The sequence below is a fragment of the Spermophilus citellus genome (assembly GCF_964194105.1).
Source record: "Spermophilus citellus genome assembly, chromosome: 11".
In the NCBI taxonomy this organism is placed as follows: domain Eukaryota; kingdom Metazoa; phylum Chordata; class Mammalia; order Rodentia; family Sciuridae; genus Spermophilus; species Spermophilus citellus.
In genome coordinates, this window is record NC_138192.1 from 57,076,534 (window position 1) to 57,089,442 (window position 12,909).

General features: G+C 42.5%; 1 protein-coding gene and 1 long non-coding RNA gene across 2 annotated transcripts in view; one reads left to right on the forward strand and one right to left on the reverse strand.

The window, feature by feature from the left end:
- Positions 1 to 3,658, reverse strand: part of CACNB4 (calcium voltage-gated channel auxiliary subunit beta 4) — a gene marked incomplete at both ends in the record, with an annotated part of 129,357 nt that extends 125,699 nt beyond the window's left edge. The window contains one exon of the mRNA XM_081261623.1: positions 3,389 to 3,658. Coding sequence (XP_081117749.1) covers positions 3,389 to 3,433 — 45 coding nt within the window. The remainder of the gene's footprint in view (positions 1 to 3,388) is intronic.
- LOC308630847 overlaps positions 1 to 12,909 on the forward strand; it is a 499,668-nt gene that overhangs the window by 178,106 nt on the left and 308,653 nt on the right. The window lies entirely within an intron of this gene.

Here is a 12,909-nt window from a genome sequence, read left to right on the forward strand (position 1 = left end):
AGGCCAATCCTAGAGTATTATGCTCACTATTTTATCATGTAAGAACAACATTTAACAGAATAGGATGCAACAGCAGTAGCTGGTTGTGAACAACCTATTTACATATTGTGCACTAAGTCTGAAAGCAATAGTTAACAGTTAACAGAGACTACTTTGGGGTGGTGGGTTTCAGGTAACTCTTCTGCTTCTCTGCTTCTCCCATGTATCTCTATAAAACATCCCTCCTGTTATTTGTAAAATAAACCTATTGAATAAAAAAAAGAAATCTATTCCTAGAATGATTCCACAAACATAGAAATACACAATGAATCCCTTTATAAAACATGTACACCAAGGAACAGATCTACCGGAATCCACTGTGAATCAGACAAAAATAGTGTCCATTGGTGGCTTAGTCAGTCAGTGAAAAACCTTTTGGCCTCCAGGGCCTGTATTAAGGCACATTGGGGACAGTAAAGATAGAATAGGGCAACACTTATGCAAAAGTCAAGAAAAATAATCTGTGCACAACCCATCAGAACTGCCTGGTCTCAGGATGGACTTATCTGGACCACACATTCCTTATCCATATAAAGGTAACAGAAGATGTGCCACTCTGCATGGAATCTGTTCCCAGGAAAACCTTGCTGTGGGACACTGAATGATCTTTTATATTACCTTATAATTCTGAATCATGCCAATTCTTAGCTACCCTAGTGGAAATGAGAGCAGAAATTACCAGAATTGCCCAAAAAAGGCTCCACAGGACTGAGAAATCTAAAATACCACACTCAAGTGTGTTCCAGCATATTTCCAGTTCCTCTCTTTGTACAGACAGTGTATGAAATACAGAAGTTAAAGGCTAACATTTAGGGGATTAGGAGTGCAACATCTACCTGCAGACCAGGCTCTTAAGGAAAACCTCACATCACAGACCGAATCTCTCTCCTACTGTGGGAATAGGGGGTGCTAACAGTGTATAATAATGCTTTATTCTTACTTAGCATAAAAATCTCAGTCCCTAGGTGAGATTATCTTATTACAGGCTTACTGTGTGGACACATGAATATAATCACTTTTCACATGCTAACCCTCACACACCCCACCATGATATTTCCAACAGCACAGAGTTGGTAGGATGTATGTGGACGACTTCCCAGACCCCCTCCCAAAGGAAGTGCCATACTCAGCTCTTAGTGCCTCTCTAATCTCGGGCTGCAGGTGGCCATCTGAAAGAAGCCTCTCCACACCTATCTACCAGACCTGCGCCGAGTGATTTGCTTCAATCTGGACAAACCCCACACTTACAGCCATAAATGCATTGGCACTGAGAAAGGCTGTTGAGGATGTGGCACTCCAGGTGTGGCTTTATCTGTCACTTCACCGGTTCAGCTATTTAGGCCTAGTCTTCTCCATTGGCTTGAAGCTCTGTTCACACCATCTTGGGTAACACATCACATTATTCTTCCTTATAAAAACAAACAAACTCAAATGAGCATTCAGAGTCAGTTCACCCCTCCGAACATCTCTGTCTTCCCCTCTTGATTTATGAGACATGGTTTCGATCCCACCCCAGAAAGCTTCCCATATAAACCAAGTCTCTCAACTGAGGGTTGGCCAAATGCTTTCCTCCACTCCTCAGGCTGCCCACTTTCCTCACCTCTGCAGATGTGCACAGCCCCAGGATCTCAGCCTGCTGGCCACCACTGAGTCACCAGGAGCACAGCACTGCAGTACCTAGCACTACCCACATCAACTACCACAGCGACTCAAGTCACTGCAATCTGCGCTTCCCACCCTACGGGAAAATTCAGCTGCCCTATGAAATCTGGACCAAAAAGAAAAACAAATGTTTTCATACTTATAATGGCTCCCCTCTGAACCAGTGCGTCTGAAATTTATACAGTTCTAGAGAACAAGGAGCTGGATACATTAGTTCCTAGCTGACTCTCTGCTCATAACAGCTGTTCACACAGGCATTTCTGAAATAAGTCCAATCCACTTCAGTGCAATACACTGTCCAAGTTTAAAATCCATGGTCAAAAATAAAACTTACGATTCAATAAGGCATCACATGTTTCATAACTGAGTGTGGAGACGGGGTGTAAGAAATAATCAGGCCTCCTGCATAACCCAGTCAGGGAAGCTGGTTAACTGAACTCCGATAGTTGCTTCTGCCATTCCCCCACCCCACCTGCAAGTGTGGACCTTTTTGATTTCAGCCACCAATGTTTCAGACTACAGTCCCTTGAAATAAACTGACAGTCTGATCATTTACAAGAACACTGGACAACATGCAGACAGACTTTGCGGAAACAGAGTTAGAGTTAGAGCTAACACAGACAGGAAGGAAAAATGGAATGCCTTATCAGAACTAGGATTTCTGTCTTCCTTGGGTTGCACACCTCATTTGAAACATATGTCTGCATTGACATATACCATAGGTTTTTGTTGTTGTTGTGTTATAATCTGTTTATTGGGTGGTTTAATCAGAGAACCTTATATAACACATTCTGGTTTTGAATGTAGCAACATGCATGGCATTGCACTCATATAAAATTCAGACCATCCACAGAATGTCCCACTAGCCACCCAGAGTTAATCTACCTTGCAAGGTTTCTATGTAACTGATAAAAACAGGTACTACCACCACCAGCAATAGTAAGAAGAAAAAAAAAAGATTCAGCAATCAGCTTTACCCTATATTCAAAAGCTAGCATCTCATGGTATGGTTTTAGGGAACTCAGAAAACCATCTCATCCTGATTTTAATATTACATGAGCCTGACCTATGAGGAGAAAACAGTCCAGTTTATTAAGCCCAAACACACGTGAGCCGACTTCAGTCTTCCAGGGTAGAGTATGGAAACACTGCCTACTGCCTCTGCACTAGGGTGCTGTGTGACTACAACCCTTGCATCTGATTTCCTTAACAAAGAAGCAGTAGATCTGCACTGCTTGTTTGGCCAGAAAGAACATAATAATACAGCTACTGCTTAGTAACTTCCATTCATGCTAGCTCAACAAACAATGTGTATTATATAATGAATGAGTCTTTTCTATGAACCCTGCTATTGGAAAACACAGGCACTTTCTGCATAGTTTAAAGCAGTCTACGAGGAACAGTTACCCCTTGCGAGATCAAACGTGGACCAGGTAACAGAAATACGAACAGCCTACACTCTAAGATGCCTTTGCTATCACTCTAATTTCCTTTTTGCTTGACAGTACATAATTTCAGTTAACTGCAAACTACACAGAGAACATTTACAAAGCAGCCAGCAAGCACCCGAATGATGTTGGCTTTCAGCTCCATATTCCCTGCGTTGCCTAAGAAATGGGGGGCGGGGGGGGGGAGTGGGAGGAGGAAGAGGAGGGGAGAGGGAATCAGCTATCTATGAAATACTTACAGCCTCCGAGTCTTCAATTCCATGCAGGTACAAATTGTCATACATGGAGGTCTGATAATCCAGAGCACCTCTCTTAAGGCAAAAACAAAACTGCTGCAGAAACCACAGCTAGAGCTAAAAGACAAAAGGCCTGTTTGGAAGAGCTGCGCCTGCCTTATCAATTCCTGTGGATTTGCCAGGCAAGATGCTATTCATTCACATCACACAGGGTGAGGTTATCCCCAGAGGCAGTCCAGACCTGGCATTTTTATCTGCCTTCCCAATACAGAGCATAAAAAGCAAAACCCTTCCTTAACCACAGACTGGTGACTGAGCTAGGAAAGCAGCCTCTGATTGGCTCGGCTCCCCTGCTTCAGTCAGCTGAAGAGCGTTCCCTGGGAGAGTGGAGGGTGACTCCGAGCATCCTACCCAGCAAAGAGCTGCTTCCTGTTTCGCCTGTATTGTTAGTTCTACAATAAACAACTTATCCATATCCAAAAGGCTGCTTGTAATGTTTAGAAAGGCAGACTACTGAATACTCTAAACACAACCACTCATCTTCTTGATTAAATTCACAATTGGAGGGCAGAGGGCAACGGAGTGATTTTATTTTGGGAGAATACTGTGTAAAGACGGGCAAACAGTTAATAATCTCTGACCAACATCTGAATTTAACAGATGTGATTTAAGTCAAAAGTGCCAAAGGTCATCAGAATTTTTTTAAAAATCTAGTGAAGAAAAAATGAATAGGGTAAACAGATGGTAAGATTTCTTGTGGGAATTTCTATAGTAAAAGTTTTCAATATTCTCACTGAAGTCTCTCTGCCTCCCTGGCAAGAAAATAGCTCTGTGTTACAACTAGCAAAGTTTTAAAAAGAAGCCCCAAATCTTTCAACTTTTAGATGCAAAATTGTTGAATGTCTCTTGAATTTGTTTAGCAACCTTTAGATAACAGTCAAAGTTTTTGCTTAAATCCTTCATTCACTTTCCCATACATAAATCTTTAAGAGCCCTAAAATAACATTGATCTTTTCTCCCAACTATAACAGAAAAGTCCCACCCCCTGCTCCTACCACACCATAACTCAGGTTGACTGAAGCCAAGTCCCATGTTGGGGTCACATGATACGAAGCTTCCCTAGATACTTATAGCTTTCTGGTCAACCAATAACAAACTCAGAACTCACTCTAAAAAAGTAGCTAAATCTGGAGGGAAAAAAATAAGAAGTTGGTGAGGAGCAAAAAACATAATCTGAAGAAGCTGCATGAATTACTGGGGTAAGAAATGACCTAGAAACTCAGAGCCTCTGAGTCCAATATGGGCTTCTTCATTAACCAGTCACATGACTCTGGACCAGTCACCATCTCAATGGGCTTTCCTTCACCTGCAAAACTGGGGTAAGAAATAACTCAAAGAACTTTGAAAATCTAAAGTGCAACATAAACACTTGTCAATGACAACCCTGCTTTGTCAGCTGAAGGCAGTGGCTGCAGTTCATGGGAGCTCAGCATAGGAGAGACTGGCTGGCCCTGGACCTAGGAAATGAGGCCGGTCCTTCTAGCCAGTGGCTCTAAAAAGTGTAAGCCGTAGAGGAATAAACCTGAGTCACAAAAAGCAACACAAGACCAACACTGAGAAAAGCACGTTCTTCCAGGTCTGAGCTGACCCGCTAACATCTTTCAATCACAGTTGCACACCTTGAAAACAATATCAAGCCACTTTCAAATATAAGAGATGGTGGGGGGGAATCAGCTCTGCTCCAGAATCCCAAAATGGTAGAGTACACTCAGGATGTAATCTTTAATGCTGTGCTTGCACAGAGGGAGGACAGCAGAACAGGGTGAGTGAAATCAACAGGCACTACCTGTTGACAACTGTGTGTGTTAGAACAAAACCCTGCCCGGGTGAAATTTTAGCTTCTCTTGCCCCCATACAAAGAGAGGGCTGGGTCAAAGGATTTGTGAGCTCAATTTCATATATCAGATTCTGTTATTTTAATTAACTCTCTAATTACAGACATACAAAGTTTTAGCCAGAATCTATAGAAACTTGAGATTAGAAGGTCTTTTATTCTCCTTAAGTTCTCCAGATCATTTCCTTACTTTACCACTTCAATTGAGAGTATAGATATTTCCTAATTATTTTAAAATGGGAATCAATTAAAGAGAGAAGAAAGAGGCAGTCCACTGTCATCATTCACCAAGATGAGAGAAATTGTACCTGGTGGGAAAATTATGCATGGCTCAACTCCTTTCCAGCGTTTGGCTGCCTTGGAGGGCTCCCTGGTTAATGTAAGGGTAGAAAGGAAGTTCTTAAACAGTAGGGCCTGTCTTAGGATATACTAATACACACAGACAGTGAGTCTGATTCAGGGTAGGATGTTAGCAGGGAGGTACCAGATCAAACACAGCAGCTGAGGTTACTCCTTGCAAACTTATACCCAGCTCCTCAAGAACAAGAACTGATGTGTAGCAGGAGCAATCTGTCTCTGACCACTTCCCAGGAACACAGAAAAATGCTGGGCAATAGAAACACAAACTGTTAGGGAACCAGAGAAGTCACCTCATCCAGCCCTTTTCATACCCAGAAAGAGTCAGCTCAGTGGTGGAGTACTTGTCTAGCGTGCATGAGACCCTGGGTTCCAATTCCAGCGGTGGAAAAACAATGTAGAAGGAATAATAATAATAATAATAATAAAGCCATACCTTTTATACAACTTGAATGTTCCTTCCCCATTTCTTTCTTGCTGTAGCTTTCAAGATAAGGGAGACAGGCATATTCCCCAGAGTAATTTGGTGGAATATAGAAAGGTGACTTTGGTGGTGGTAGAGGGGGGAGACCCTGTTCCTTCCCATTCCTTTCATTCCCAAAACTGTCTAATCAAAAATCATTTGGTCGCACTTGCAGACAGCTACAAATTAAACAACATATTGAGAAGTCTGCCCCTAAGGTCTGGATCTATATAGAGTGAGCATCACACCTACAGATCATCTTAAGGTTTAACCCAATGCTCAGGCTGATGCTAGAGTCCAGAGGAATCCCAGTGAGTAACAGTTCTGGGTCTCCCCAAAGGAACTTGGAGGAGTTCCCGGGGAAGTGAACTCAGAACTCTGGAAGGATCTCGGAACTGGCCACCTCTGTCCCAAGATTCTCTGCACTGAGACACAACTGAGAACTACTGAGAGGTGACTGAGAGCCTCCTATTTCAGATCACCTCAAATCCTCAGGTTTTGGTGCAAAGGCCCCATGATTCCAACAAGTTCAAGTTCCAAGGGCCAAACTTCAAAGGAATCACACTCCACTGCAGCAAGAGATAGAAAAGCAACCAAGGAACCGGCACACTCTTGGTTTTGACTGTAAGACTTCAGTTGAGTGAGGGGTCCAGAGGAGGAGGAAGAAAGCACTCCATCCCCTGATCTTCTCCTATCTAGACCAAAATGAAAACAAGTCTGAAAACCCTGCGGCTCACCTTGTGTTGGTGTTTCCATCACCAGGTCGCCTCGAACACTGCATAACCTCAAGGAGACTGCCTCCAACTCTGAGGTCACTCTCTTGACTATATTTCTGACCCATTTCCTTTCAAGTCATCTCTCATTACGATCCACGATTCAGTCAAAAGACGCTGTAAAAAGTCATTGCCTGTATGATTCTGTCTATAAATCCCACACGATTCTTGTAAGGAGATTATCCTTGCAATTTGACAAATGTCTCAGCTGACCTCAGTTCAATGGAGGAACGGCATGGCTCTCAACAATTCAGGAAAGCTTTATTTGGTATTGCAAGGCAACATTACTTTCAGTTAGTCCTTGTTGGCATCAAACTTAGAAATAAGGAGTTCTTTTTCCTCACCTCGCTCAGGGCTATGCGGTACAGCAAACCACAGTGGACTCAACAACAAAATACAAAGGACAAGTATTTCTCTTTTCCATTTGTTTGAAAAGGGAAAAGAAGAGGGACAGAAAAGTCAAGAATGAGATGATCAGCTGTGAACTGTAGAGATCAAGACAAAAGGTGCAGATTTAAAAATGAAAAGGAATTTTGCTAACCATTTTTCCACCCAGATTTCTCTGGATTTTCCTTCTTCTAAGCCAGTATAGTTATGTATTCTATAGCAGGATGCTGAAAGTCAAGGAAGGAAGAGGCAAAGGGAAACAATGTTTGGATTTTGCAAAGGCTAGCCTTCCTGTTGGCTGTATGGGCTAGAATACAGCCCAAGGCCTTTGTCAAGTCAAGTCTTGGGAATTATTTCCTCTTTGTTTAAATTTTACTAAGGGACCACAGTGTGCAAAATGATTTGCTTCTCTTCTGCTCTGCAAGTACTAGACTACACCTTTGCCTCTAGAAATGTGTGAGGCATTGCAAGTGTTAACAGCATTCCCTTGTTTCCTCCCTGACAACCCTCAGACAGGTAGTGGCAACAGGGCTAGGCAGACAAGGGAATGAAAATGAAACAAAACCAAACCTGTATACAATAGATTCCGCTACTAGTTCTCTGTGATGGTCCTCTGAGTTTGAATTTAGACCTCACTGTCTGGTTAGGCATGTCTTTGTGCCCCTCTGGGCTTCACATATAACATGGCAAGAATCATAATTCCACAATTAATGAGCTAATAGATGAAAGACATAGAGGAAGTAGCAGGGAAGAACTGTTCTATTTGAGAAAGAAAGTAATACGGAGTCAGGTCTGCCTATGATGCCCAGCTCCGGGGACACATGAGCACTTTGTTCTATGGAAATGGTACTCCCGGTGTGTAGCAGGAATACTCTGGGGCAGGGTGACGAAGAGCAGGACCACTTCTCAGCTGTGTGAATCTCAGCAAACAACTTTGCCCTTCTGTATCTCCACTTCCTCATTTACAGAATGATTATACCAAAATTCTTGCACAGATTAAGTAGAGATATTTAAAAAAAAATGCCCCAAAGATGTCTGATGGTGTGGTTCTTATTAGGTTCTCCTCCTGGGCTCTGGCCTGAACTCCTGGTACCCTTTGCCTCTGGGGCAGGATGATACCCAGCACTTGCCCCTGATGCCAGCCTGGTCCTCTTGTACCTGCCTGGGTCCCTAGTTTCAGCCATCAGAGCTGAGACCAGCACCCTGCCTCCTGCTGCCCTACTTAACTTCATGCCAGCTCCTTCCGGCTGCCTCCCAGCTTCATCTGGCCAGGCCGACAGCTCCTTATGCTAATGCTGGCATGCCTGCCCAGGCCTCCTCTGTCTCTGGACAACACCCTCCCCACAGCTCTCTGCATCTTTCCACCCTGCCTTGATGCTGAATCTCACACTGGCCTCTGCAGTCACCTAGTCTCTGGCCTCCATCGCCCCCACTAAGCACCCCTAGACTGCCCTATCCTGTCACAAGCCACAGCCCAGAAAACCGTCCTCATGAAAATCCTGTGACAAATGCTACTAATGGATTATACCAAGGAACTAAGCTGAGAGTGGAAAAGGCAGAGACAGAGAGACAGGAATAAAAGGACAGAGACAGACAACCCTAGAGACACTCAGAGGAAGACTGAGTATGTGGACTAACTCCGCTCCTCCCTGCCATTCTCAATAGCTTCAGGAGAAAATAATACTTCATAATTCATAAAGGAGTGAGTGTAGGTAAGATTAAAAAAATTGCCAGAAAATGACAGATCTCTCCCTGTGATTGACGTATTACTCAGAATCTCCTACTCTCTGAAATTTCTGTCAAAAAAATACAAAAGCCAGTCTTTTGGCAAAAACATTCCAGAAAGCCACAGTTTTCATGCATGCTACACAACTTTATTTCCAAAATAAACCTAGGAGACGAGGCCAGCTGGTTTCCTCCCTGTTGCCCACATATCGGTTAGCTCATGTCATCGATACTAATTTAACAATTAACTCTCAGTCAGTCGTTGACTGTTCCACAAAGCCACCATGCAGATGGGGACACTGGGACCAGCAAGACATGGCTGCATCCCCTGGAAGCAGACAGGAGGATGGGATGGCAGCAACAATAGAGATCCTGAAAGACAGGGATTGAACCAAGGAGATGGTTGCCACCAAGGCTCTCACATTTGAAAGCTAGGGAGTAATTTGATTCCTTTATCTGCAAAGCTTCAGCTGGAGTGGGAGGCAGGAAAGGGGGAAGGAAGGGAACAGCTCCACTCACGGTACAGGGCAGAAATGAATCAGCTGCCAACTTACTACTTGGCCTTGGGCAAACCACCTCCCGCAAAGGTAGGACTCCTTCAGTTCTGCCATTCCAAGTTTGCTCTAAAGAGTAAATGGTCTTGTTTGTTTGTTTTAAATATAAAATTTGTAAAATTTTCTTTTCTATTTTGTTACTACTTTTAGAACAAAAATCAAGCTTTTCCCTTTCGGGAGCAGTTTTTCTTTTTGATTCGATGACACTGTTAATAACAAGCATCCAGAAGTGCTTCTTGAGTACACAATGTCTCCACTAAACGGATATCACATGTGCTGACTCCTATTCAAAATCTCTCAATGGCTCCCCATTGCTCTTAGGTTAAAGACCCAAATCCTTGATGTGGCCTACAGGGCCCCAACATTGTTCTTCTTGCACCCTCACTTTGCTTGTCTCTCCCCTCTACAGACAACTCGACCTTCTGGAACACATCGCTGTCCCCCACCCCTGGACTCTGTCTATTGTGAACCCTTTGCCTAGACCCCTAACTCCCCACCAGCCCCCACGTGCACACATTAGAGATTGATGGATTCCGGCCTGTTACTTGAATGTGAGTCCTATGGGAAGAGAGACCAGGTAGCTTTTCACCACCATTACAATCCCTCTGCCTGGCAGAGTGCCTTGCACATGGATGGCTTTCCATAAATACATCAATAATTCATGATGGCCTTGAACTCCTTGGCTACGTCTGCACTTTGGCTGCCAAAACAGTGCAGTGACTAACAGAAAAGCTCGCAAAGTGAAATGTAGGTATTTTTTTAGAGCTAAGAAAACCTAGAACATGAGCATCCCTAGAGGGGCCTCACCAAATTGTTTCCATGCCCCGATTGGAAGATACAGATCCTGTTCAAATTCAAATTCTTACAAATTATATAATCTAGGTATGAGGTGGAGATATTATTTTAGTAACATCCTTATTTCAAAGAAAACACAGTTTACAAGGTGTCAATGGAAAACTTTTCGGTTGTTTGGTTTTGGTAATGGAGACAGGATGCCACAATCTTCCACATCTTTACACTTGGCATACGCTGCCCCCTCTGTCTAGAAGGCCACTACCTCCACTCTGCCACCCCTACCCATGACTTTTCCTATCTGGTGGTCTCATTTAAGACCTTCTTTAAGACCTTCCCTCAGACATTAGGTAGACCTTGTATCCAGCCATAACACTCCGTTCTCCTGAACTACTTCTGCAGGGCTAACCACTCTAGAGTAATGCATCCGGGAGATCTGGTCCTTTCACAACAAGATAAACAGCTCAGAAGCAAGAACCAGGTCTTACGCGGCTTTCTATCCATATGCTTCATCCATAGAAGATCCTCAATAAATACCGGTTGCCAAGAACTGAACAACAAATATGAATAGTCACATTTGAGCTCTGATGTTCTTTCCTCCTCCATAATCCAGGCAGCCTCATTTAGAAGATGTTTGAGATCTTAAAGCAAGTCAACAGAGAAAGAAATAAGCTGGGGATCTGTAAAGTCGATTTTAGAGCTGCTGGGGATTTAGAAAACAAGAAAACACACCACAGAAATGGAAAGGAATGAACTCTGGTCTGAGTTGGACTCATGTCCATTGGTAGGGGCTCCTCTTGGGTAGAATCTATGGGCAGAGATAATATTGGCGGAGGATGGGTTGATGGTAGTCTTAGGGACTGGGATATTTCCCCACCAAAACTTGGAGGAATATCTAACTCCCTTAGGAAAAGAATGTAATTACCACACAAATCTCAGAGGCAGAAATTATGTCTGACTCATCTTGTAAATATATCCTTCTCTGATCCAGTGCCTATTGCAATAACTGAAAAAACAGTAGCAGTTCAAAAAGCCAAGATAACCTCCATGATGGAAGATGGCATTAAGGGGACCCTGTGTCTCAACAAGAAAACAAAAATTGCAAACTCCAAAATCCTGAGATTAGAGTAGCAACACTCATTCTAGATTCTTCCTGACAGTGGAACCCTGTGAGGTCAGTAGAGAATGGTGGTTTTGGTATACACTGCAAAGCATTGACTTCTCCTATATTGTATGTGGCAAAGATGATTAAAAGCCCTAGTACCCTTCTCCCTTTCTTCCACTTAACAATAAGCCCAGTTTGCTCTCCAGTATTAGCAAAGCATATGACTCTTCAATAAGAAACCACACTTCACAGCATCTCTTACCACTAAATGTGACATTCCTGCCAACAGAACAAGTGAAAAGTATCGTGTCCTAATTTCCCTTAACATCCTTACTACATATTTTCTTCCCTATTTTCCTTTAGGCATGGTGCAAATAAACTAGCTTCCATCATATGATGAGGACCTTACACGGAGGATAAAGAATAAAGAAAGCTCTGCATTAATAAGTGATAGAGAAAGACATTTCCATTTTATTAGAGTAAATTTATTTGGGGATCTTTTGTTGAAGCAGCTCAACCTAACTAATACCAACTGCAGAAGTAACTAAAATATTGAGGTCATTAGAACAGGAATAAAGACAGCCAGAGAAATATGTCCAGAAGGCAAGAGCTGGACTCAGAAAAGGGCATCTCACTAGGTTAGGTTATGTCATTTCTTGTACTTCTTCTTTCACAAAATGCTGTCAAGTCTAAGATGGTGGTCAATGAATCCCTACTAAAACATCACATTGCTATGTACATATTTCACCTATTATTTTCTGAAACTAAAGACTCAGGGAAGAGAGGCTTGTAGGCTGCATGCATAAACACACTGCCAACTTTACATTGCTTTTTCAAAGCCCAAGTGAGGTTTAAAATTTAAGTAGACCAAAGAGAGAAATATTCACCACCTTTTAGCAAAAGCTCATAAGGATTTCCTCAGGAAGATTTGGATTTTCAATATCAATTTCTCTTAGATCCCAGTCTGTTTGGCCATTTCCTTTGCTGTATTGGATAGAAAATTGGTTGGAGCACTAAATCCAAAGTCTTTCTTCAAAAGGCACAAATGGAAACAAACTAAATTTCTTGATCTAAATTCCAATTCTCAAAAGTGATTCTTACATCAAATATTCAAGGAAAATAATAATCATCTCCATAGAAAATAGCATAAATTTGAAGACAAATAACATGTAGTTGTATTTGTAGAAAATAGAGGGAAATGAAAAACATAATCAGTAATCCCTTATATTTCATAGGCGTGTTTCATGAGTCCAAAAGCACAAACAAACTATAAGCTTTTGGAACACACACACACACACACACACACACACACACAGACATACAAATACACACAGGGCTTTGCAAATTTGTTTGGCAATGCATTTTTCTTAATAACAGAAGGTGAATTCTCACATATTTAAGAAAGATGGACTGAAGAATTTAAAATAGCCATATCCAAATAAAAATTTAGCTGTTGTGTGCCTTAGAGCACCCT